Source organism: Eupeodes corollae, chromosome 1 (assembly GCF_945859685.1).
Source record: "Eupeodes corollae chromosome 1, idEupCoro1.1, whole genome shotgun sequence".
In the NCBI taxonomy this organism is placed as follows: Eukaryota; Metazoa; Arthropoda; class Insecta; order Diptera; family Syrphidae; genus Eupeodes; species Eupeodes corollae.
In genome coordinates, this window is record NC_079147.1 from 206,593,243 (window position 1) to 206,617,088 (window position 23,846).

General features: G+C 35.1%; 3 protein-coding genes across 6 annotated transcripts; 1 reads left to right on the forward strand and 2 right to left on the reverse strand.

Annotated features, from left to right (window-relative positions):
- Positions 1 to 493: 493 nt before the first annotated feature.
- Positions 494 to 2,003, reverse strand: LOC129940946 (FAM172 family protein homolog CG10038). Its single transcript, XM_056049473.1, has 7 exons — positions 1,870 to 2,003; positions 1,723 to 1,798; positions 1,522 to 1,637; positions 1,280 to 1,467; positions 961 to 1,222; positions 706 to 895; positions 494 to 646 (listed from the first exon to the last, which is right to left on the reverse strand). The coding sequence occupies exons 1-7, from the start codon at positions 1,966 to 1,968 to the stop codon at positions 534 to 536; spliced, it is 1,044 nt and encodes a 347-aa protein (XP_055905448.1). The 5' UTR covers positions 1,969 to 2,003; the 3' UTR covers positions 494 to 533.
- An 8,133-nt stretch (positions 2,004 to 10,136) lies between these two features.
- On the forward strand, positions 10,137 to 14,682 carry LOC129942768 (uncharacterized). Of its 2 annotated transcripts, none has more exons than XM_056051830.1 (8): positions 10,137 to 10,297; positions 10,358 to 10,454; positions 10,506 to 11,174; positions 11,229 to 13,265; positions 13,330 to 13,494; positions 13,553 to 13,674; positions 13,733 to 14,391; positions 14,453 to 14,682. In XM_056051830.1, exons 1-8 carry the CDS (start codon positions 10,262 to 10,264, stop codon positions 14,622 to 14,624), a joined length of 3,957 nt encoding a protein of 1,318 aa, XP_055907805.1. In that variant the 5' UTR covers positions 10,137 to 10,261; the 3' UTR covers positions 14,625 to 14,682. The 2 variants fall into 2 exon arrangements, with proteins under 2 accessions (XP_055907805.1, XP_055907806.1); XM_056051831.1 differs by having other exon boundaries at positions 10,512 to 11,174.
- Positions 14,683 to 15,097: 415 nt separating this feature from the next.
- On the reverse strand, positions 15,098 to 22,204 carry LOC129940393 (uncharacterized). 3 transcript variants are annotated; one of them, XM_056048708.1, is made up of 2 exons: positions 21,905 to 22,204; positions 15,098 to 15,819 (listed from the first exon to the last, which is right to left on the reverse strand). In XM_056048708.1, exons 1-2 carry the CDS (start codon positions 21,959 to 21,961, stop codon positions 15,265 to 15,267), a joined length of 612 nt encoding a protein of 203 aa, XP_055904683.1. In that variant the 5' UTR covers positions 21,962 to 22,204; the 3' UTR covers positions 15,098 to 15,264. The 3 variants fall into 3 exon arrangements, with proteins under 3 accessions (XP_055904683.1, XP_055904684.1, XP_055904685.1); XM_056048709.1 differs by lacking the exon at positions 15,098 to 15,819 and adding an exon at positions 16,215 to 17,111 and having other exon boundaries at positions 21,905 to 22,177; XM_056048710.1 differs by lacking the exon at positions 15,098 to 15,819 and adding an exon at positions 18,919 to 19,559 and having other exon boundaries at positions 21,905 to 22,168.
- Between the last annotated feature and the right edge of the window lie 1,642 nt (positions 22,205 to 23,846).

Here is a 23,846-nt window from a genome sequence, read left to right on the forward strand (position 1 = left end):
AGACTCATAGACTTGTACACATAATTTGATGGAAGTCATAACTCATTTACGTAATCAAATCCGTAGACTTACCTTCAGTGTGACTCCCACGACGAATTCATATTCAAATAAAAGTTTCTTCGTGTTCTTAACAATCTTGTCATCTTCTTCTTATTCTATGTGATGCGAACTGGTGGCATAGATAAATTTCTTCGAATACGAGGCTTTTTGAATGTATGATCTTAACTTGAAACTTTGATCTCAACTTTTGGGCAATGAGAGGGGACGCTTCTCATCAAGTTATTTATGGTTGATTTATAAGACTTATTCAATAATTTGTGATTGATTTTGGTAGGAGTGCAGAGTTTAGTATTTAAAACACACATTTTTTTGGATACTTGAATTTGTAACCTTCAATACTGACTTTTATAGTTCAAGCGTGGGTTTAGGTAACGATAACTAACGATAACGATACTTGTTTGTTTATGCATGACAAAAACACAAAACAACATACTAAAATCATATGTATATTATATTCTTCTGCTTGGACCGCCTTACAACTCAGTTTTTGATTTAGCAGAAATCAAAAACTCCTCATAGCGTTGTTCAATGAATTCAAAAACAGCCGACATAGCTGAATATGAGGTCCATTCATGCTTTGTGTGGCCTACAATAGAATAAAGAAGTCAAGAATATTTAACGGTTTTCTAAAATGCAACTACTTGCCAGCTGAAACCTGGGGCAGATCATCGCTGGGTGATTTTATAACCGTTCCCAATGGCTTATCACTTGAAACGAAATTCCTCGTGATAGGCCGAAGGTTTCTTACAGCCGCCTGACCTCCAGAGAAGTGGGCTGAGTCTGTCAAAGCAACAGCGAACACTTTATGCTTGAAAAATTGTTCAAATTGTTTTGCCTAGAATCACAAAATTTCATCTTAAGTGAAAAAACTCTAAAACTTTTAAAGAAAACCTTTCTCACCAGGGCTAAGGTAACAGAGCCTCCATAGCTATGGGCGACTATGGCCACACTCTCTGGATTTGATGCCATAACATACTTCTCCCAGACAGTGGCTGCATGTGTAATGGGAGTGTTATGTCCAGGTATAACTTTCATGGCTCCATCTTCAGACAAACGATAGTTGTCATTTGTGTTTGTGATTACTATGTCATAGCCCAGTTCACGGGCTTTTTTGATATAAGGAAGCACTGTGCCGTGATCCAAGGAGTTGTTGATAATCAAACTAAAACAGAAGGAGTTAACAACATCAAAAACTAAGCAAAGTACAACACCTACTTACCTCCTAGCCCACTGTCCTGCTCTGACATAGCCACTACCATGGATTAAGACCATTAACTTCTTGGGTTTGTCTAATTTCTGTTGACTTGTGAAAATGAACGTCGCCTGTTCCTTTGGAATATTTTCAGGTGTGTGTACTCGGTACATGCCATTCTGCTCTAGGAGTTCATACACAATATCTGGAATGCACTGTAAAGCGAGAATAAGAAAGCATTCAAACTAATAAACAAGAAAAACATCTACATTGGCCAGCTCTTCGTAGTGTCTTTGATTTTGTGCATAATCTGGAAAGACGTCGAACTGAAATGGCTCATCACCAGGTTTGCCAGTAGCTGGGTTCACTTTTCGCAGCTTTCCCTCTGCAAGAAAAAAATTCATCTCAAAATGGGTACAGACAATACCATTTTTGTTGAGGTTGAGAGAAGCAGAAGGAGAATTGCTCACCTTTGTTGAATGCATACCCAAAGTCTCGTAGTTTCTTTGTTGCTTCTCCAGACATTACTTGGGTCAGATGGAAATACTTTAAAAGAATCAAAATAAGAATTAAAATATTCATCAATTTAAGTATTTGTTTATTTTTTGAGCAGAAACCTTTGGTAATATGGAAATGGAAATGTTTTTAGATGGGAATTTTGATAGTGAACCGGCTAGGATTTTTGTGAATTTGACAGATGGCAATGATAGCAACATCTCGATACAAGATACATGCACAGCAACAGCTTGAAATCAAATGTTGCGAACGAGTTGTAGAACATAGTGACATTAGCGCTGTGGCATACAAGTTGTGAGTAACTGAACTAGTTCGAATTTACTTTTAATATAAGGTAAAACATAGGGTGTAACTATTTGAGTTTTGGAGACTAAAAACAGGGTAAAAACAAACCAATGCTTTGTTAAGGAATTGAGTTGTCCTGAAGTTGAATATGTAATGCCTTAAAATGTTTCTATCACATCAACAGTTTAAGGAGCTATTCACATGAGAGCGACCAACGCATGAACAAATATTAGTTCATTATGACATTTCTTTTACATGACTTGTTTGTATTTGTCATTACAGATGAACGAGAAAGGTTAAAATAAAATATTTAGGTTAAAACGCGTGAAAATTATATTCGTTGAAATGTGGATTGTATATGGAACGCGAATTGAGTTTGACAGTTTGTGATTCTACCTCATATGCTAAGCTTGCCCTTCTGTAGTTTTGATGAAAAAAAATATAATTCATTTTTGAACATTGCTTTAATTATCTTTTTTTTCTCAAAGAAACTTAGGGCATCTTTTATAACAAAGTCTGAGTAAATAAACAAAATACAAAAATCAATTTCAAAACTTTCTCCATATTTCAGCTAATTGTTATGTGTTTTTTTTTTAATCTGCTTGGAGTTTTGATAAATCTTGATTTTAATGGTTTTAGGCTTTAAGAAATAATTTTTGGTGTTGTTTCTCACTGCCAACTTCGATTTTAAATATATCCTAATTCTAAATATACCCGTTTTAAAGATTATTTACTCCAAAAACGAAATGTTATTTGGATTTTTACTTAAACTAAAATTACTTTCGAACAGTTTTACTTTTTGTTAAATCTCAGCATAGTTTGTCCAATATTCTAAAAAGGAGACTCTCTGAATTGCACCAACTACAGAGGCCACAGTCTCCTAAACTCTGCAGATAAGATCCTCTCCGCCGTTTTATGTGAACGTCTGAAGCCGTTCGTTAACACCTTGATATGCCCTTATCAGTGTGGCTTCAGACCAGGAAAGTCCAAATATTATTATTATTATTCAAATTGCTCAGATCTTGGAGAAAAACCAGGAACTTAAAATCTATACCCATCATCTCATTATCGATTTTAAAGCCGCGTATGACAGCACCTACATATATGTTAGGGCTCTACAGAGGAATGTCTTGTTTTGGCTTCCCTGTCAAACTTATCCGTTTGTGCAGAATGACGATGGAGAATGCACGCTGCTATATCACGGTCAGAAAAGCCGATGCTCTGCTAAGCGACTTCTTTAACATCGTTCGCAATCTTTTAAAGGTCTGCCCAATTACTGGGAAACGCCGATGATATTGACATAATGGGAAGATCAGAGCTTCATATCAGTGACACGTTGCAAGCTGCTCTCGATTTGATGAAAAAAGGGAAACACATCAGGAAACAGCATCAGAACAAGCGAACATCATACTTGTTCCTAACTATGAAATCAAAAAAGTTTTTACCCACGCTCAAGAGCAGACACTAATAGCATATCTGAAGGAATCCGCCTATCATTTTTATGGCATTTCCAACATTGATTGCCGAAAGCTGGCTTATGAAACAGCTTTAATAAATAAAATCAAAGTTCCCGAGAGCTGAAACAGAGAGAAAAAAACTAAACGAGAGAACCAACTTACTTCGATGGTTGCTCTCTTTTTGCCTACAAGCTGCGATTTGCACATAAACTTGCATATGTATTAACTCCATATAAAAAAAATGTGGGGAACAAATACTTATGCAAGAAGATGTGCATACTCCCCACATTTGAAAAAAATGGCGACCAACTTTGAAAAATGGATGATGTAGTCAGCTGCTCTGAGGTGTTCAAAGAAAATTCAAAATTGTAGATGAACAACTTTTTGGTACTCTCATTGTGTTCGTTTGGGAGTAATATCATTCGAATATGAAGTGAAATTACTCTTGTTAGGTGCCAGAACAATGAAGATTTAGAAACAATAAATTACGCATTTAGAGAAATATTAGTTAGTTATTTGAAGCCAGTTTTAATGATTAAGTAACCATCTGAGTTTTTAAGACAACTAGGCATGGTTGGATTTGTCGAGAGAATCTTCCTTATCCTTGATGCCTCCGCGGATTCTTCTATGGAGTTACAGAAGGATCTCCATTAGGATCTTTTAGCTATTCACAATTCTAGTTTATGCTTTTTGAGGGATTCTTTACTTTATAGGAGTCCCATTCTTGGGGATGTCTAGTCTTTTTTGATCGATTGAAAAGCCTTCTACAACCTCTCCTGAGTATATCTAGTTCAGCAGCCCACCAATATGGTTTCTTCTTTCCCACACTGTAGTGAGGGGGCAGGCAGTTTCCATGGCTTTATTGAGGTCTGCTGTAAGTTCATCGACCTTTTGATCGAGTTCAAGAGCGCACAACGGCGGATCCGAAAGTTCTGGTTTAATCAGATTTTTCAGAGTCGCCCTAAATTTTGGCCAATCTGTTTTCCTATAATTCCGGAATTGGATCGGTTTTGGGGTCCCTTCAATAAGTGTGAATTGGATGTATCTATGATCGGAGAACGAGTTCTCCTTTGATACTCTCCAATTCAATATTTTATTTGAGAGATTTAACGAGACAAGAGTCAAATCCAAAACTTCTTGCCGATTTTTTCTGAAAAAGTTTGGTTCACTACCTACATTACTTACTACCAGATTACTTGTTAGAATATAATCAAAAAGAGACTCACCTCTGTTATTTATATCGGTACTACCCCATGTAGTATGGTGCGCATTGGCATCACAACCGATAATTAGGTTTGTTTTCTGTCTTGTTGATTTAGCGACCGTCTTCTCAAGAATGGTACCAGGCAGTGGACCCTGGTGGTCGTGGCCCAAATATGCTGATACCAACCAGTAGGTATGGTTGTCTATTACCATACTGGCTGTGGTGACGTCTTTACCACTGAAATTAGATAGTAAAAATACATAGATTACGTTTTACTAGTATGCAGGACCTTGGGTTACCTTTTCCTGTTACAGATAGCACGTAGTAGCCAGGAGTTCTCAATCCTCGTACCAGGGATTTCACAATCCAAGGTTCTTGAATGAGAACGAAATCTTCTCCAATTTTTGTCAGGCGGAGAAGAAGGGAGGCCGAAGTCGTTTTAGAGTGTTTGAGGTTAATCTGTAGTATTTACAGCATTCTGGCTACAAAAAGGCAGATCAACCTCCACCACTGCTAAATCCAGCTCATCCAGATCAGACGAAGAGGAACCTTATAGTTCATCTTCTTCCTCACTGGGAAGAGCTTTGTCGATCGAGTCATCGGTCTCCATTAGGGATAAACTTTTGACGTTTTCAGGAGAAGACTGTGTTGCGACAGAAGAGGGGCCCGCCACATTCTTATCCACATCCAAGGATGGGAAGGTGATGATAGCACTGGGACCCCCTACGTCTTGCTGCACAGCTTCGGAAGAAGACTGTAGGGCGACAAAAGAGGGATCATCAACAACATCCAAGGATGGGAAGGTGATAGCAGCAATGGGACTCACTACGCCTTGCGACACAGCCTTCGAAGGAGGTTGTGGAGGCTCGCATGAAGCGTCTGCCTCATCTTTTTTATATACGCGGAGCGTGACTGACTCGAAGCCGTATCTTATCACGCCCTTATCTCGCGCCAGAGAAGCCATAGAGTCTTTATAGATTACGATAATCGCACTTAGATAAAGACCCTTTGGCTCCTCCAGTTTCGCGATCTTCCATTCGTGACAAGGGAGGTTCGGGTTGCTGATCCTGATCATTGCACTAATGTCATCTGGACAAGAGGGTTCTATCGGGATCCATGCGCGAGCTCTCGGCCTGCAAGAATATCTTCCTTTGCAACGACCTCGAGTTTTGCGCCTGGCCAGACTTCGCCCAGCATGCCGACAGCAAGCGTATAGAGATCGCGCGACCTCTGATCGTTACAAGCGTTTGACATGACCTTGATGCCAACCCTAATCGCTTGGTACTGGTGGTGGACCCGGATGCTCTCTCATGACTTTGAGAAAGCCAGCCGAGAGCCCCAGTTCCACCATCTGCCAACAGTCAGAGGTAATCGTGCCATCACTACTGCTCCTATCAATGACCGCGACTACGATCTTTTTAGGCTCTTTAAGTACATCACTAAATGGTTTAGTGAGATGTGCTCTGGCCATGTTGGGAGTGCTGGTGTTCTGCACTTTGGGCTTTTTAGGGACGGGAGTGGGCTCCTCCAAAGACCTTTGTCGTTTTGACGTGGAGTCATAGCGACTAGTTTTATCTAGAATGGATTTAGTCCACTCCTGCCTCTTGCTAAGGATGTGATTACTTCCATCCCCCGATGTTGAACCAGAGGATTTTAGAATCCTCATCGCATAGCACCGTTGTTTATAGGAGCTCCTAGGAGCATTCTGGAGAGGTTTACTCTCTTTGGTAGTGGAAAGATCATTATTCACGAACTTTCCACTACCGACCTGAGAAAGCGTTTTCGTCAGTGGTACATCCTTTACCATACCGGAAAATGGGCAGTGACTTGGTACAAGCCCTTCTCCGATGTTTGGCACAGGAGTAACGACAGCCGACGTTGCCGCCGAATTGCCGCCCGGTGTAGCTGGAATACCGGCACCGGTTTGACGTTTTTGCTTCGGGTTTAGTTTTTGTTTTTGTTATTGTTTATGCATTTTGATTCCTACGAGTAGGTGAAGTAAAAGGGGGGTCCATCTGTGCAGAGATTCGTTTACACAGATATGGCTAGCTAATCCGGAGGTCGCCTGGTATCCGGATACTCCGTTGACGACTGAGCTATTTTTAGAAATTGGGCCCTCAGCCTGGCTGATCATCGGCACGGGTCGTATAACACCTTAGATCCAGCCCAATTGGGTAGTTGAAGGGAGGGATATGTATTGGAAAAGGAGAGACGAACAGCAATTAAGCCATAAGCGTCCCAGGAAGGAAACAGGGTATTGACAGACAGTGATGCACTATACAGTCAGGGAATAAGGAGCCATCAGCCAGCATAGTAGCACAAAGCCGATGTAGGAGGTGGTAAGGATTGGGAAGGGGAGGGGCGAGCGACCTTTAGTTTCAGGGCTCTTCTGGAGAAATAATTCCCGAGAATCATTGACCTTACTCAGCTTCTACAACTCGACAAGTTCGACGCTCAGGTAGAAGCACAAACAACTAACAACCCAATGTTTTTTGTTATGCACAAACAACTAACAACCCTTTTTCTCTATGTTCAATATTTAATGCACAAATAGAGAAATGAAACAACTAACAACCTTTTTTCTCTATGTTCACTTGAAGACTGACTCTTGATTGAGATTATTTGCACCAAACAGCTCCCCTAGACACCCTAGAGATAGAAGAAATTTTGCAAAACAAAATCAGAAAGGGTCAAAAAAAAAAAAGACTGTAAGACAAATATTTCAAGAAATATCAACCTCAGAATCTAATTTAAACATGGTTCTTGAAGGAGACGATATCATTTCAGATGAGGATTCCGATAAAACTGATGATATCAATGATATTAAGAACAATGAACAGGTTGATCCAGAGGATCCCATCCGAGATGCTATTCCAGGTGATTTTATTTTAGTTGAATTTAAAGGAAAGCGAAATTTTGTATACTATGTCGCTAAGATCTTAGCGCTTGAAGAAAATGAATACCAAGTCTCTTACCTGAGAAAAACACGATGAATCAATTAATTTTCTCACTGCCAGACGTTCCAGGCAAAGCTACTGTTCTAAAATGGGACATACATATGATTCTTCCTAAACCATCTAAAATTGGAAGCACTTCAAGACTAAGAAATTCAAATTTTGCATTTAATTTCAACTTTTTAAACATGGATGTTCGCTAGAAACAATGCTAGAAAGCTATACATTTTCATGAAATGGATTACTTTTCTTTCCTTATTTTTTTTTTAATTATTTATTTTTTATTTTCAGCTTTGTGATTTGTTTTATATTTGAAGAGTTTTATTTTAATTATTTTTTTTGTCATAAATGAAGCGTTTATACATATATTTGTTAAGTTTTTTATCATTAAATAATATTTGTGCGATAAATATAAAAATATAAGTTTAAAACAAAAAACCTTGTTTTTTTTCTTAAAAGACTGTTCTAACATCCCTGATTCACTGTGTTCACCCAAAGTAAACATTGAATCATGTGTTAAGGTAAGTTAAAAACATTATTTTTATTTTCTCGAAAGCATGAAGTTTTGAAATTTTATGCTTAAATTGAAGAAAATATATAGAAAATGCTGTGAAAAAAAATGTCGGGGATACTTATTATAAATGCAAGCTTAACAGCCCCAGATATAAAAACTGATCCACTGTTAACACCTTTACCCTACATATATGCTGTTTTGAAAAAAAAAAACATTGACAAACGATTAAACGTCACCGTGGACAAATTTAGGTTTTAAGGTAGTTGAAGGCCCACTAATACATTCAGACAACGACACTATCCGTTTTGTTGGGCTTAAAAGTCAAGTGAGTAGTAAAGACACTCATCATCCTGGTTCTCATTTATAGCGCCGAGACTTGAGCCTTGCCCTTGAAAGATAAGAACTTCTTAAGACGATTAGAGAAATAAAATGCACGACTGGGTAGCACGAACTTGCTCCTGCATGCAAAAAGTCTGTTTAACAAAGTACCTATATAAGATTTAAAAATAAATCTGTAAAATAAGTTTGCCTTGAAAGATATAAATGCCATATGATTTGTCAAGAAAAAACCAGAGATCCATCCCAAGACACAATTCATCCTAGGACATTTCATCCCGGAAGTGAAATTTACTTGTAAGCGTACTTAACGAAAACAATTGTTTGTGTATTCAACTATTTCGTTCAAAGCTTTTTCCTTTTGATAGCCTTATTTTAATTTCATATTAGAAGAACCAGGATGGAAAATAAATTATCTGTAGAAAAGAAAGAGGAAGAATATGTATGTTTAAATTGTAAAGTGATCGCCTATTGGTTGTGTAGTTAGGTAGGTGTCTAAAACCAACATAGAATAGTTCACTTGGCGTGCTCAGCTTTATGCAGATAGATAGATAATGACATGTGTATGATGTAGTGAAAGAATGTTATTGGTAGGTAGAATCCAATCACATTCCTTCTTTCCTACAACTTTTCAGCCCAAACATGGAGTTATTACGTTCAGTTTATTTTTTTAGTACAAGACATTGCTATTCATGTGTTTTTAACAGTCAGTTACTTGTGCTTTTTTAAAAGCTTTTATTGACATAGGCATTGAAATTTTCACAGAAAACTTGTGAAAATATATTAGCGATTGAAAATATTATTTTATACAAAAAGCAACCCTGAGTTTCTGTTATTTTGTATGCTTATTGAAGTTTAAGTAAAAAGAAAAACCTTTGTAATAAAAAATCACAAACATTAAGAATAAAGTTAAAAGAAGCTACTGTGTTTTAACAATCTTTATGCACGGTGTTTTGTACAATTCCATATCATAAGCACTTTGTTTGAAAGAAAAGATTAAAGATAGGTTTAATAACTACTGTCTTATTTAATATATTTCTTAAAACCACTTCTAGTCAGTTGCCTAGCATTCAGCTGCACATTTCAAAACTATTTTCTTCGTTTAATGTCTAAATTCTAAACAAATCAATACTTTAAGTTCATAGAACAAAAAGTACCAACAAAATTACTGACTTAAAAACACTCCTCAGACAAGCTGTATTGTATTTTGTACTGTAAAGAAATATTAGTTATTTATTTTCCAAATTGACAAGGAACCCTACAGAAAGCATTAAATAAAGTTATGCAAAAAATAAATAAATTAATGAAAAAACATTATCAAATATCATTTTGAAAGAAGTAGACTTGACGTGATAGTTAGGTAGATTTTTCTTGGCTAACGTTCCAGTCAGCTTTCCATTAAAGTTGCCTTAATTGGAATGTAATTTTTTGGCAGCTGGCCAATCAGATACTAAAAACGTGCACTTGCCTAACTTTCAAGTCCCTTATGTCGTCTGAACTTGCCCATTGATTGCAATCACTTGAAATTTCATACATTCTTTTGAAGGCTTTGCGTTCACTTAAACAAATTTTATACTTTGTGTTTTTAACAAAACTCAGTAATTAAAACAAAAAAAAAATCCAAAAAAATATACCTGAGAGTTTGTAGTCGTTTGAAAATTCATTAAAATTTTTATATTTTTTATCTTATCGGATGTTCTAAATTTTGCGTGGAAAAAATTAAAATTCAATTGTTTATTAAAAATGAGATTTTTAGCTCAACTTCGACACGCATACAAGGTTTATAAAATTCAAAATATATATTTTACATTTTTTTATTCCAAAATCTTAATTTCTTAGCTCACAAATATAACATATCCCTACAAAAATTCCCTAGCCTTGGGTTTTCGTGAAAATAAAAGGACTCACGACCGTTATTTTACATCGCAGGCCACAGGTGAATAGATTGTATGAGTTTATTAAGATAAATAGCTTTCATTTCTTTCAGGTGAAGAAGTTGATGGTGATGAGCGTTTTCAGGAAGCCTTTGCCATAATGTCTCTTCTAAGGGATAATAGTCGACTTGTTGAAGAACTATTAAGCGAAAATATAAACTGTCCTAAAACTAAAAATGGCAAACAATATTTAAAAAATCTAACTTATATCCAAGATGAGATCAGCAGTGGGGTCACAAATAAAACCCAAGGCAATGAAACTCCTTATTCTGAAAACAATCTAGATTTGGACATGGAAATGACGAATTTGAAGAAAACCTTGTTTAACCCCAAAAGTTTAAAACATGCAATTGTTTCAAGTGAAGCAGATTTTTCCTTACCTTACAATTCTATAACTATGCCATTGCACTTGAGTACTCTAATAAATCCAACTAATCTCAAAGTTCCAGAATTCAATGAATACTTGACGTCTTTGGCATCGAATCTTTGTAGTGCATCATTAGAAAATGGATTTTCAAATGGAAGCAGCTTTAAAAAATATTACTGCACACAAAATACTGCTGATACAAGTTCGATCCAGAAGATGTCACTGAGTGGCAAGAATAAAAATACATTCAAAAAAGGAGCTGCTTCATCTAACGAGATAGTTAAGGATTTGCTAAAGAATTATGACGAATTCCAAAATGGGGTAAAGACATTCGCTACGAGTTCAACAGTGAAAGGTAAGTTATGCAAGGTTTTTTATTGTGTTGATAAAAAGATATTTTTTCTGCCAGGAAATTCTGGAAAAACAAATAAACGAGGAAACTCTCCTGTGACAAAAGGCTATTCAAATAGTCTTGGTCTGCTTGATCCACAACTTTATAAAAAGTCCTTAAAAGAAGCTGAAATGAAACGGAAGGAACTTGCCAAAGCTTCCGCTTCCTGCAAGGAAAAGTTAACTCAAAGATCTTGTCAACCAAAAAAAAAAACTACACAAATACCGTCTTTGAAACATGATTCCAAGAAAGAAGAGCCTAAATTTAATTCATGTGGAAATCTAGATTCAAAATGTGACAGTCAAAAGAGTCAATCTAAAGCATTAGTTTCCAATACGAAATGTAAGGAAAACACTAAAAATACTGAACAAAAAGATCCTTGCGAAGCGCTTCCAAAAATGACTTCCAAACGTGAATCAATGTCAAAACGTAGTTCTACATTGAAATCAAATTGTGACATCAAGACAGTCAAGGGCGGAACAGAAGAAAATTCGCCGAAGAAAAAAACTCAAGCCAAAAATTGTTCGAAGTCTGAAATTGAATTGAAGACTGAGAAAAATGAAAAATTAGCAGAAACAAACAAAAACAAAGGAACGAAATGCCAGAAATCTTTAAAATGCAGCTCAACTTCTGAGTCCAAAGTTGAAGATTCGCGTAAAATTCCCACAACTAAGAAACTGAAGTCATGTGGATCACCCTCTGGAACAGATGACCCATGTAAGGTACCTTCTATAACTTTCAAAGGGATTTCGGAAAAACCAACTGAAGCTTCAAAATGTTCTTCATCACCACCAATTAAGCCTAAATGTGAAGCCAGCAAAGATGAAAAGCCATCACCTTGTGCGTCAAGCACCTCGGCTTTAAAATGTCCACCTAAATTTGAAAATGATTCTTGTAAAATGCAACGTGAACCCACAACTCCAAAATGTAACACGCAAAATTCGTGCGTATCAAAACAAAATAAACCTACTGATGAAGACAATTCTGATAAACCTTGTAAGAGAGTTGGTATGTCTGCGAAGAAAACATGTGACTCTGAACCAAAAGATCCATGTAAAATGCCTTCTGACACAAAGGAAAAACCTAAATGTGGACAAGGGCCCAAAAGTGATACTCGCCCTAAGTGTAAAAAAGACTCGAAATGTGGATCAAATAAGCCTAAAGAAAAACCTGAGTCAAAATGTGGATCAAATAAGCCTAAAGAAAATCCTGATTCAAAATGTGGATCAAAGAAGCCTAAAGAAAAACCTGAGTCAAAATGTGGAAAGCCTTCACCACGTGAAGCTCAGGAACAACAAAAGTCAAAATGTGGATCAAAAAAGCCTAAGGAACAACCTGAGTCAAAATGTGGATCAGAGAAGCCTAAAGAAAAACCTGAGTCAAAATGTGGAAAGCCTTCACCACGTGAACCTCAGGAACAACATGAGTCAAAATGTGGATCTAAGAAGCCTAAGGAACAACCTGAGTCAAAATGTGGATCAGAGAAGCCTAAAGAAAAACCTGAGTCAAAATGTGGAAAGCCTTCACCACGTGAACCTCAGGAACAACATGAGTCAAAATGTGGATCAAAGAAGCCTAAGGAACAACCTGAGTCAAAATGTGGAACTAAACTAGATCCAAAACCCTCAAAATGTGGGTCGAAAGCTTGTGAGGCATCTTCGAAAACTTCAAGTGCTGAAACCAACTCCAAATCAACATGCACTTCAAAATTAAAAAAAACAGCTCCATCGTCAAAACCACAAAAAAGAAAACTTCACAGTCTTTCAAATTTTTCGGTGGCAAATTTAATTTTCAGCAGAAATCACTCGAATCAATGCCCTAAGAAACCGGAAGGTGGCTACCAGCTTGAGTCCCAGCAATCTGACGCGTCCCGCCGGGAGATTTGTAAGAACTTTTCTTCGAGAGACACAAAATCCAGGAAAAAACGAACGAGTACTGTTAAAGATTGCTACCCAGACGAAACTATGGAATTCTGTCCTGACACAGCTTGCTACAAGATCTATGCAGAGAAGTCTAGAACACTCGATCAGAAGAGTTCCAAAAGGAAGCGCAGAGGTAAGTTAAATCATATGTTTGTGTTGGTTGTTTGGGAATAAAAGGTTCTATGTATCTAAGGAAGCAAATAAAATCGAAACGTATAAAGCACTTTGTACAAATGGAGCATCTTTTGGCCATCAGAAGCACCATCTTTCATCAAATGCAATAAAAAACGAAGAAGCCTTGATTCAAAAACCTCACAGCGTCTGTACTCAGAAGCTCATTTTACCAGAAGTCTATGATAATGGTTGGTTGATAAGAAATAATAATGTTTCCCTTAAATGACTTATCTATCCCATATGTAGAGGCCTTGATCTGCGTGGACTCTGTTGCTTTATCCGATACCGATATATATATGTTCGAAACAGGTGGAAAACACACACCAGGGCTTACACTTGGCAACGAAGCAACTGGAATTGTTTCCGAGGTGCCTTAACTGAACATTGTATAAAATTTCATAAATTCAACTATTTAAGTGTTTTCAGGTCGGAAGAAGCATATGTAATCTCAAGCCAGGTGATCACGTTGTTCTTGAGTCCGGAATTCCCTGTTTCGAATGTGATCTCTGCAAATTAGGGCGTTATAATCTTTGCAGTAACATCAACTTCCAGGGATTCCTTAAGAATCAATGCATCCATCCTGCATCGTTCTGTCATAAAATTTGTCCACGAATTCCTCTCGAGCATGCGGCTTTAATTCCTCAACTGGCCTTAGGTTGTAATGCCAGTTACCAAGCTTTTATAAAACCAAAATCCAACGTTGCCATTATCGGCTCTTGTGCAAAAACTGTGTGTACAGCCATGTGCGCGATTTCGATGGGTGCAGAGAATGTGTGTGTGGTTTGCGGAATGCCTCAGTCTCAAATCCTTATAGAACAATTTGTCACTAAAAAAGTTGCTTGTTACGATCACACTACATCGGAGAAAGGAATTGTTAGAGCGATTTTGGCTTCTTTGGGTACATTTCCAGATATTGTGATCAATTGTTCTGCAAGTACAAAAACCATGAATGCGTCTATAATGGCCTTAAAGTCAGCTGGAGTGTGTATTATAGCTGGATTCGTATCCGAATGTGTTTCTTACAATATTATGGATGCTTTTATGAAGGAAATCAGAATAATTCCAAGTTTTAGGTCAAAAAATATGTAAGTTGTTTTGAAGAAGCTATTAAAAAAACACAATATTTTTATATACATTTTGTTTTAGGTTTCCCAGTGCTATACATCTTTTGGAATCAGGTCGTGCACCTCTTGATTGTTTAATTGCTAATAGAGATATTTGCAAATGGAACGAATTGGAAGGGGCTTTTAAGTTGGCCTTGTCCGAGGGAAACAATGGACCCCGAAAATCTTTAGTTAAATGTCAGTTAAATGAATAAGGGAATACATGTTCATAAACTTAAATCATTGATTAATTATATTACAAAGTGCTTAAGATTATAGGCTTTTATTTTTCCCATGAATTTCACAGATCTTGAGAGACTTTCCATTTTCAGTCTGTTGTGCCTGGATGATCCTTGGGCCAGTTAAGTAACATAAGGGAACTGCGTCCAACTGCATTCTTTGAATTTAAATTTAGACCAAGGCTAAATGTTTTTTTTAGATGTCATTAACCGTTGAAAAAGTACCAAAAACATAATTGTCTTTAAAGTTGTATTTTGTTCTAGTTCTTTTCTTTCAACAATATGCTGAAAAACAAAGACTGGAACTAACAAAAAACATTTGTTTTTTGTGTATTCAAAATGTATGCTTTGATATGACGGAATGCTGTTATCAACTTGACACTTCAACAATTAACAAATGTTAGGAAAAGAACTGGCCTCAGCTACAGCCAGCGTCAAAGTACTTATTTTTGTTTCAGTTTAATTTATTCTTGGACCATTTTACTTTACACAAATAATGAATAAAAACTAATTATTAAAAACAAAGTTCTATTTGGAATGCACTGTTAATATTTATTATTATATGATTGAAGATCCAGCTTCAAAATAAACTAGATTGTAAATTGACTAAATCATCTTAATTTTGTTGCCTTCCACTAATATTTGCACTGCTAGCTGCAAACAAGGCTGGTATATTCGATAAGAAACCCCAAACTTGGGTAAATAAAGTTCCTAGGAACTCCAAAACATGCAAACCAGTGCTAGAATTTGAATTTTGTCGATCTTGTTCCGTTTCAATTGGTGATTCATGAGTTGTTGCCTCATGCCGATCACCTAGAATACTGGCTATTGCTCCAATCCCTCCCAAAGGTCCTCTGCCATTCCCATGGAAACGCTCCCGAACGGTATTCAAAAGATGCTTAACAGGTCCTAATGGTCCATGAGATCCATGCTGATGTGTGACACTCGGCTGGTGGGGTGTTTCAATTTGAGGATTTTCTTTGTCATCATTTTCGTCCAAGGTATTATCGGTATCATCTGCAGATCGGGAAACTATAGCTTTTCGAATTGGTCGTGATGATAAATCATCGTTTGTGTTAGAAAATCCGAGGCTTTCATCTAGAGGAATGGAAATTTTGAGAGGCGATGTCGATTTCGATGGTAATGGTGTAGCTTCGTTTATTGAAGAAATCTTTAAAAAAAATATCGATACAATAAATTATTTCAATTGTAAAAATAGCTATAAATAAATAAATTTAAATTCACACATCTTCACTATTATCTTACACTAAAATGAAATGCTGGACGCCATTTACATATATCTAATGAAGGTCCTTTTGCAATTGCAATTTTCTTCTACGCAAATTATAAAATACAAATTTAGTTTTTAGGGGAAGTAAGCTTACTACGTCTTGGACAGCCACTATAACCTAAGCTTACTACGTAATTTCCTAAATACCTATGTAGTTAAGAAAAGTATTAAACTCAAGAATCCCATTTGCGCGACAGTTTCATTTTCTAAAGAATTTTGTTTGAATGATGTGACTCTTTGAAAAAAGAATTGTTGACGGAATAAAACACAAGCAATTAAATTCTTCTTTTTATATTATTATTCATTATTAAAAATTATAAAAAAATAAAAAGAAAGACAAATAATTTCGTTTACAATATATTATTATTGTTAGTTGAAGTTCCCGCTTCAAATTAAATAAATGAAATGAAACAATAAATGTTTAATTTTTTTGCTAAATTGTTCAGTCCACATTGTGGATTATAAAATCGAAATATAAAATCACCTCTCCAAGGTTACCCCTAATAAAATTACATTCACACATAGAATCCACTGCAAATGGATTAATCTTTTTTCATGATTTTCATATGGAATTCGTGGCCTTATTCAATTCCGATGATAAGTTTTTTGATAATATGGTGACTATAAAATAATTTGTATACTTTAATTTACTGTCTTCCACTAGCACTTGCACTACTACTTCCAAAAAGAGCTGGTATATTCGATAAGAATCCCCAAACCAATCCAAATATAGTTCCCAAAAACTCCAGAACTTGCAAACCAGTTCCAGCATTGGTCATTGTTCGTTCTTTTTCTGTTTCGATTGCAGATTCATGATGATTATTTGGCATTAGATTGTGAGGGCCAATGGAATTTCCCAAAGCATGTATACCACCACCTTGTTGGACATGATTTAAAAGAATCTTAACATGTCCCAATGGACCGTGTGAACCATGAGGATGAGGTGATTGGCTAATTTCTTCTTCTTGTTGGGATTTGTTTTCATCGTTATTACTATCATCGGCATCGTCAACATAATTATCATCGGAATCAGCTGAACGGGTGAAAATAGTCTTTCGATTTGAACCACTGCGGTCTATAGTTTCTTCGTTGTTGGCCGGTAATACTTTTGAACTATATGAACTGAGTAGTGACGGCTTGGCTAGGGTTGAAGCTTCAATATTTGAACAGATCTGGAATAAGCAAAATGATTTCCTTAGAAGATATATTACAAAGATGTATCGAAGATTTTGTATTTACATGTAAATATGTAAATGTTTGTTAAAAACATCGAAGCTTTAGATTTTTCCATTGAAGCTAAATTCGAAATAAATCTCATTATTGAAATTGATAATTTATTAATGCCAATCCCGTCCGATTTTTAAATTAAGAAATGTATGTATTTATTAGTTTCATGCATTATTTTTTTCTTTAATCGATTGCAAAATTCGATTAAATTTATTATGTACTACGCAGTGAATAAATTAATAAAAGTTCTAACGTTCAGACTATTGGGCATTGGAAAGAAATTCAACCTTCTAGAATCTGATTGGACAGCTACCGAAAAAAATGCATTCAAATTAGAGTAACTTTATTGGAAAGCTGACTGGAAAGTTATTGGAGAAAAATCTCCCTAACTATCAAGTGAAGTCAACTTATGTCAAAATGACAGCGGATCATATTTTTTCTTTCAACTTAAAGTTAAACTTTATCACTTTGTGATTTATTTTCTGGGCAACTACATTTCATATTTTCTGTAAAAGGGTTCCTAGTCTAATTTTAAAAGGAATAAGTTATATTTCTTTAATTTACAAAATATAAATCGGGAAAGATTTTTACATTGAATAAGGATTTTTTTTGTGGACAATAATGTTTTTTGTGCTTTTTGTCCGAAAGTGAAAGTATTTATTAGAGAAGTAATTTTGGAATTAATATCATCTGAGAACTTAAGAAGCTACTTTGATGGAATTTTGAGTTTAAGAAATACAGTTGGCTACAAACGAATTCAATTATGTTGTCTACACCTGCCCATCGTGATTGACGTCAAACAAAGACATTTTTATTGGAAAGCCGACTGGAATCTCCCTTATTTGAAATCAAGTCTGTTTATGACATGTTAGCTGCTTATTTTTTTTCATTCAACTAGGACGAGCAGCTGGTAGATCTCGCGTTTCGTTGAGGTACACAAGTTAGCTGATTGTTCACTGTGCCGGTGGAATCGAATTTGGCCACCTAGCATTTAATAGTCGACTTGAAGGACGACAATGTTTCCCATAGAAAGGGCGCAACTAGCACATAATTGCCACTAGGGAACACCCAATTTGATAATAAAGTTTTGTCATATTCAGGGGTTGCTCGACGTTGGAACTTGCCATGTTTTTTTATCTTTAGTAATAAAAATGCCATCAAAAGCTGTCAAAATTAACCCAACTCTATTTTAAATACGCATATTATAAAAAAAATTTCAACAACATAGGCAAATTTTTACAACCGTCGGCATTAAGCCTTATACACAATTATTCGATTATCAAATATTGTCTATGAATTTTTATTTTAAGTCGGCCATTCTTGGACCAAGTCATTTAAAGCTTATTTGGCGTATAGGTTTTCTAGTTGTCCAGATACCTAAATGACTAGGTCAATCCAATTTAAAATTTTAGTCATAAAAATCAATTTAATTTCCAACAATTTGGAAACCCAAACACTCCCAAATGACTCACTTGTCAAATAGTTTGCCGAGCCATTTTGGTTCTTTCGTGAATGATCAGCTTTAAGATATTTCAAACTATTTTGTAATTTTCAAAAACTTTAACATAAAATTATTGAAAAACACTTTAAAAGGATTATTTTTTTTAAAGAGACTTAAAAGAATTACACGCCACTTGTTTTCCAAACGCAAACTGTCAAAATTAAGGAATGCAATGAACAAAATCTGCATAAAATCTACACAGAAGTACATAAAAGTGGCTCCTGATTGTAATTATAAATTTAAGAGTCCTGTTTGCATGTATAAATTCATTTATTAAAAAAACAAAAACAGTCTACTATAATTTCGTTGTACAATAACTACTCTGTGTTATGAAAATAAAGTTACAAAATTTAGATATCACCTTTTCATATTTGAAAAAGTACAAAAAAAAATCACTGATAAATCACTGTCCCCCACTAGAGCTGGAACTACTGGTCCCAAACAATAATGCCGGAATATTGGAGAAAAATCCCCACACCAAACGGAATATGGTTCCGAAAAACTCCAAAATATTAAAACCTCCCGATCCAGAATTATTATTGCGATCATTATCATCATGATCGTCATTGTGTGGTGGATGAGGTTGTTTTAAAACTGTGCGACGAGTGGTTCCATGGTCATGATGATGATTATGAAAACTACCATCGGAACTTGATGGTTTCTCCGTAGTACTGCTGGCGGTTTTAGAATCATCACTGCCACCACCATCATTATCGTCTATATTGTTGTCATCATCGGAATCTGGTGATCTTTTGAGAATTCTCTTCGGAACCGATGCAACTTCCAAAGCATCATCAAAATCATAGAATGTATCAATAAACTGGGAGCTAGGTTGGAGTGATGATGATGATGGTTTTGAAGAAAGTGGTAAAGCATCAGTTTTTAAATAAATCTGGAAAAACAAAAAGTATAGCCAATATGAATATTAAGAAAGAAGCAGAAGCAAAAAAAAGTTAGATTGATCATGCCATAAAAATAATGTTAAATCTAAATAAGAAGTTGGTAAGATTTTAGTTTAAATTTAAAAATAAATAAAAATAATCATGATCACATTGTATGCTTGCTTTCTTAATATTCTATGGGCTTGGTTTTTGTTTTTCTCTGACATATTTGATGACAGTTGCACAAAATTTAGTTTAGTCTCGTTAACAGCTGTCTGGACTTCAAAATTAGTGAAAAACGTCAGATAAATAAAAGAACATAGTGATTATGTGGGAAATTCGTCAAAATGGATATTTTGATATTTCTGAACTAAAAAGACAAGATTTTTTGTTAGAAGGTCTGTTCCCAACCTTGATCATAACTGACACTTCACAAATTTGGTAGTTTTGGGCAGAAAATAGTGTTCATGAGATACTAAAATAGTTTCCCTACCCTACAGAAAGGACAGAAATTGTTGGCAGATAATTCTTGCCAAGCAACCATACTTTTTTGAAAGTTTCATTTCTTTGAGAGAATTTCATCCCCAACCTTCAAATTTGGCAGGCCAACAATTTCTGGCCAAAAATATTGTACCTGAAGATAACTAAATTGCAGAACACCATTTTTGATTAAAATTTATTTCTTAGTGTTTCTAGTCAAATACAGATTTTTTATGTGAATATAGCCATTTTAACGGGAGTATTTAGCTTACCTATTAATTGCATTAAACGTTTCCCTGTGCCGGACCTTTCTTCATTTTTTTTTGGAAAACAGCCTAAGAACACAAGAAAATAATTCATGTGCGCACCCAAACACAAATTTCACGAAATTTTATTGATAAATTCAGTTATTATTACAATTTCATGAACACCTATTTCATTTTTTTAAGATCAAATCAGAGTCAAAAAAAGATCTGTAATCCTTCTTAACTCAGACATTTACATACCACAATGGTGTTTATTTTTTCAATCAGTAAAATCAAAGCAGTAGAAGCTGAACGTGTCTAACTTCAAGTTTGTTTTGTGTGGTATGACAGAGACAGATGGTAAATTCTAAAAAAAATGACAGATCTGCAGTTGCAGTTTGTTTCATAAATATAGTGGTATATATCATTTTCTTTCGATCTTTTTCTCAAAATTTTAAGAGTTGCTTTAACTTTAACACTTCCATATTTAACACAACAACAAAATTGTGTGATGAAATATTAAAACTCACTAAAAGATTTGAAATCCCTTATTTTTTGAACGTGGCCTTAAACCTCAAAAAGAATGTGTGGATTTTCTTACAACATTTCAATAAATTTATTTTGATAGATTAAAAAAAAATAAACGACGTGGGTTTAAGTTTTTAATAATCTTTAACATTGAACTCAGGTTGAACTACAGTTAATCCATTGAAACCTATGATTTAAATGGTGAGTTGAAATATTTGTTTCAACTAAACTCAACATAAGGAATCTTTCTTTTATTTTAAATCAGAAAATAGTTCTGAACAGAGTACTGAACATCCTTTGAACAAATCGCGTTATGAGCGTTCAGAAATATTTTTGAAACACATCTGTCCACTTAGGTTTCACTATTTAACATTTGTCAGTTTACTTAAAAGGAGATTTTGAAATATCATGCTAGGCTCTGAAATTCAAAGGGAGGTCTTGAAATTCAAAGAGAGATCTGGAGGTTCCAAGAGTGGTCTAGAGATTTTAAGGGAGGTCCTGAAATATCAAGGGAGGTCATGAAACATCAAGGGATGTCATGAAATCCCAAGAGAAGTCCTGAAATTCGTTATGCGATCATTTTTTCTACAGAAAAAAAAACAAGATTCCAAACTTAAATAAAAATGGAAAAACTATTACAATAAAACAATCACCTGTCAAATGCATTCAACTCGGTTCGATCAGTTTTCTTAATCTGATCTCATAGATCTTACGAAATAAAAGAAACAATAATACAAATTTAAAGCTCTGAAAGTTCCGAGTTAAAAAAGAAATACAAGTTTAAATTTGACACATCTAGCTCTGCTCTGTACTAAAAAACAAAAATGCCAATCCATAGTCTTACAAATTTTGAAACTCTTACTTAGAGGGTAAGCTTTAACATTACATGTTTGAACCATAATCGAATCTAAGTTAATAATATCGCTCAAGCACCGGACAAATATTGAAATATTTTTGACACAAGTTTAAAGTGAATTCGGTGGTACTCTATACATTCAATACAAATCCTGTTACTGGGGGTTTTTATAAAATGCTTTAGTTTACGCATGCATATTAAAATTTAATACTTTTTATTCAAAATCACTTCAAAAAACTTCACTCACAAAAATTGAAGCCAGACAAATCACTATCCATGCGTATTTACTCCTTGCTGCGGACATTTTTAAAAGATCCAAATAATGGATGTCAGTTCGATGTGGTATTTTAAAAACAAAAATTTAAAAATCCTGCGAAACAATTATTTTGTAACAAAAACCGTCTTGAGCTTAAATACTTCCACCCTTGAAAATTCCGCGTTAACAACTGATAGCTAAGTCTCTACCGGCTATAACCATTGGCCCAAAACTACCTTACAATATCAGCGGACTATGCTACTGCTGCTTCTATTCGTTAATTTCACTTTTAATAATTTTACCATTGAAATGCGTAACAGCGCGTCTATAGAGCTTTGAGTCGAAGTCAATAGAGTCGTCGAAGCCCCTGGTAGCTTAATGGCTTTGAATTTTTGGTATGTTTAGGTGTCTTAAACGCTGCTCAGAATTTTGATGACATGATGACGAACTAGAAGTACATACCTACACACAAACACATTCAAAATGGTCAATTTAGATTTGAATTAAAATCTTGACGAACGGACGTAGTTTGTTAGCCCATTCATGGTCAGCTGAGCCTTATTTGCCTGGTAGACCTATAGCTTCTAACCGAATATAATTTGTTGGATATATTTTTGTTCTTAGCTCTAAGGCATCCATGAATGGTGTCGAAAAAAATTGAAAGATATCGGTTGGTCGACGTTTGCATAACGTATGACCTAAAGTCCATCAATGTTATTGTATTCCATTGGTTCGTTTTAGGGAGTGGTGTGATGGTGTGCTGTTCAAAAAACGTGCATTGAATTCTAATCGGTTCGCTTTAAGGTATAAAGCTGTAGATACCAAATATTTTGTTTTGTTTTGAATGATAGACTTTGCAGACGAATGGCACTTGCAATTTGGTTCAATATTTTTGTTTGTATGGTTTAAAGGTGCACTAGGTAACCTTGTGTCTTTATTAAAAAAAAATGAATAAATACTATGAAGCTTTGCCGTAACTTGGCTCATAAAGAAAAACGTCATTATAAAAAAGTGGCGACGTGTGAATTTTGATTTGTAGTGCTTTTAGTCGGTGCTGTCAAATGTACATATATATCACAAAACCGGATTAAATAGCATTGAGTCTTAAAACCAGAAATTCGGAGGAAATAAATTTCAAAATTTTTCAACCAAATCTCCATTTTGTGCAGTAAAATCTCGAGAACTTATTATAATTCTTCTATCCTTCAAGTCTAAAAGCTTATCAGTTTTGCGTGATAACAATTTTTTTTGTTTTTGTTGAGGAACTCCCAATTTGCGTCATCCTTATTAGAATAATAGATAATAAATTCATATAAAATAATTACAAAAACATTTCATAACCATTTAAGAACTCATATAAAATACTTGCCTTTAGAAAAATATATATGTACAGGCATCTCCCATAAACATTAAATAAAAATGTGGGTACATTAAAAATAATAAAATTTAAAGATCGTTAAGCATACAAAGTGCTATCAATTAATTTTTTTTTGTTAAAATGGGACTCAAGAGTCATGAAATTATTTTCAAGATCAAAAATATTTCAAAGTTTGCCAAAATAACTTTCATAGTCTCATCAATGTACATTATTTAACTTTAAGGTTTTGTAATGTTCCCTGTTTTCGAAACAGTTTAAAACGACATTTTTCTGCATCATATTCTTCTTTATCCAATCCAATGATATTCAACCTCTACTTTAGTCAAGTAAAGTTCCCTGTTTGAAATAAATGACAGCTGAAGTACTAGTTGCCTTGCCTGAATTTGCGTTCAAAGAATGAAGTCACTCATGTTGTGTGAACCTTCCAAATATTTGACATCTCGCCACTTAAAGATCAGAAACTTGGTCTACATTTAAGTCTATATAATAAAAGAGTACATTATGTGTTAACGTCACTGGGCATATTTAGTTAAGGCCCGTAATTTCTTATTCGAA

Bases quoted from the DNA above. Each gene is read 5' to 3' on its own strand.
- LOC129940393 (XM_056048708.1), bottom strand. From the start codon at position 21,961: ATGTCCGCAGCAAGGAGTAAATACGCATGGATAGTGATTTGTCTGGCT. The intron at 15,820-21,904 runs GTGAGTGAAGTT...TTTTTTTTAAAG, and splicing joins TTTGTCTGGCTTCAATTTTT to ATTTCTTCAATAAACGAAGC.
- LOC129940946 (XM_056049473.1), bottom strand. From the start codon at position 1,968: ATGTTGCTATCATTGCCATCTGTCAAATTCACAAAAATCCTAGCCGGT. The intron at 896-960 runs GTGAGAAAGGTT...TTGTGATTCTAG, and splicing joins GCTCTGTTACCTTAGCCCTG to GCAAAACAATTTGAACAATT. The intron at 647-705 runs GCAAGTAGTTGC...ATTCTATTGTAG, and splicing joins TCTGCCCCAGGTTTCAGCTG to GCCACACAAAGCATGAATGG.
- LOC129942768 (XM_056051830.1), top strand. From the start codon at position 10,262: ATGAGATTTTTAGCTCAACTTCGACACGCATACAAG. The intron at 10,298-10,357 runs GTTTATAAAATT...TTAATTTCTTAG, and splicing joins AACTTCGACACGCATACAAG to CTCACAAATATAACATATCC. The intron at 11,175-11,228 runs GTAAGTTATGCA...TTTTTCTGCCAG, and splicing joins TACGAGTTCAACAGTGAAAG to GAAATTCTGGAAAAACAAAT.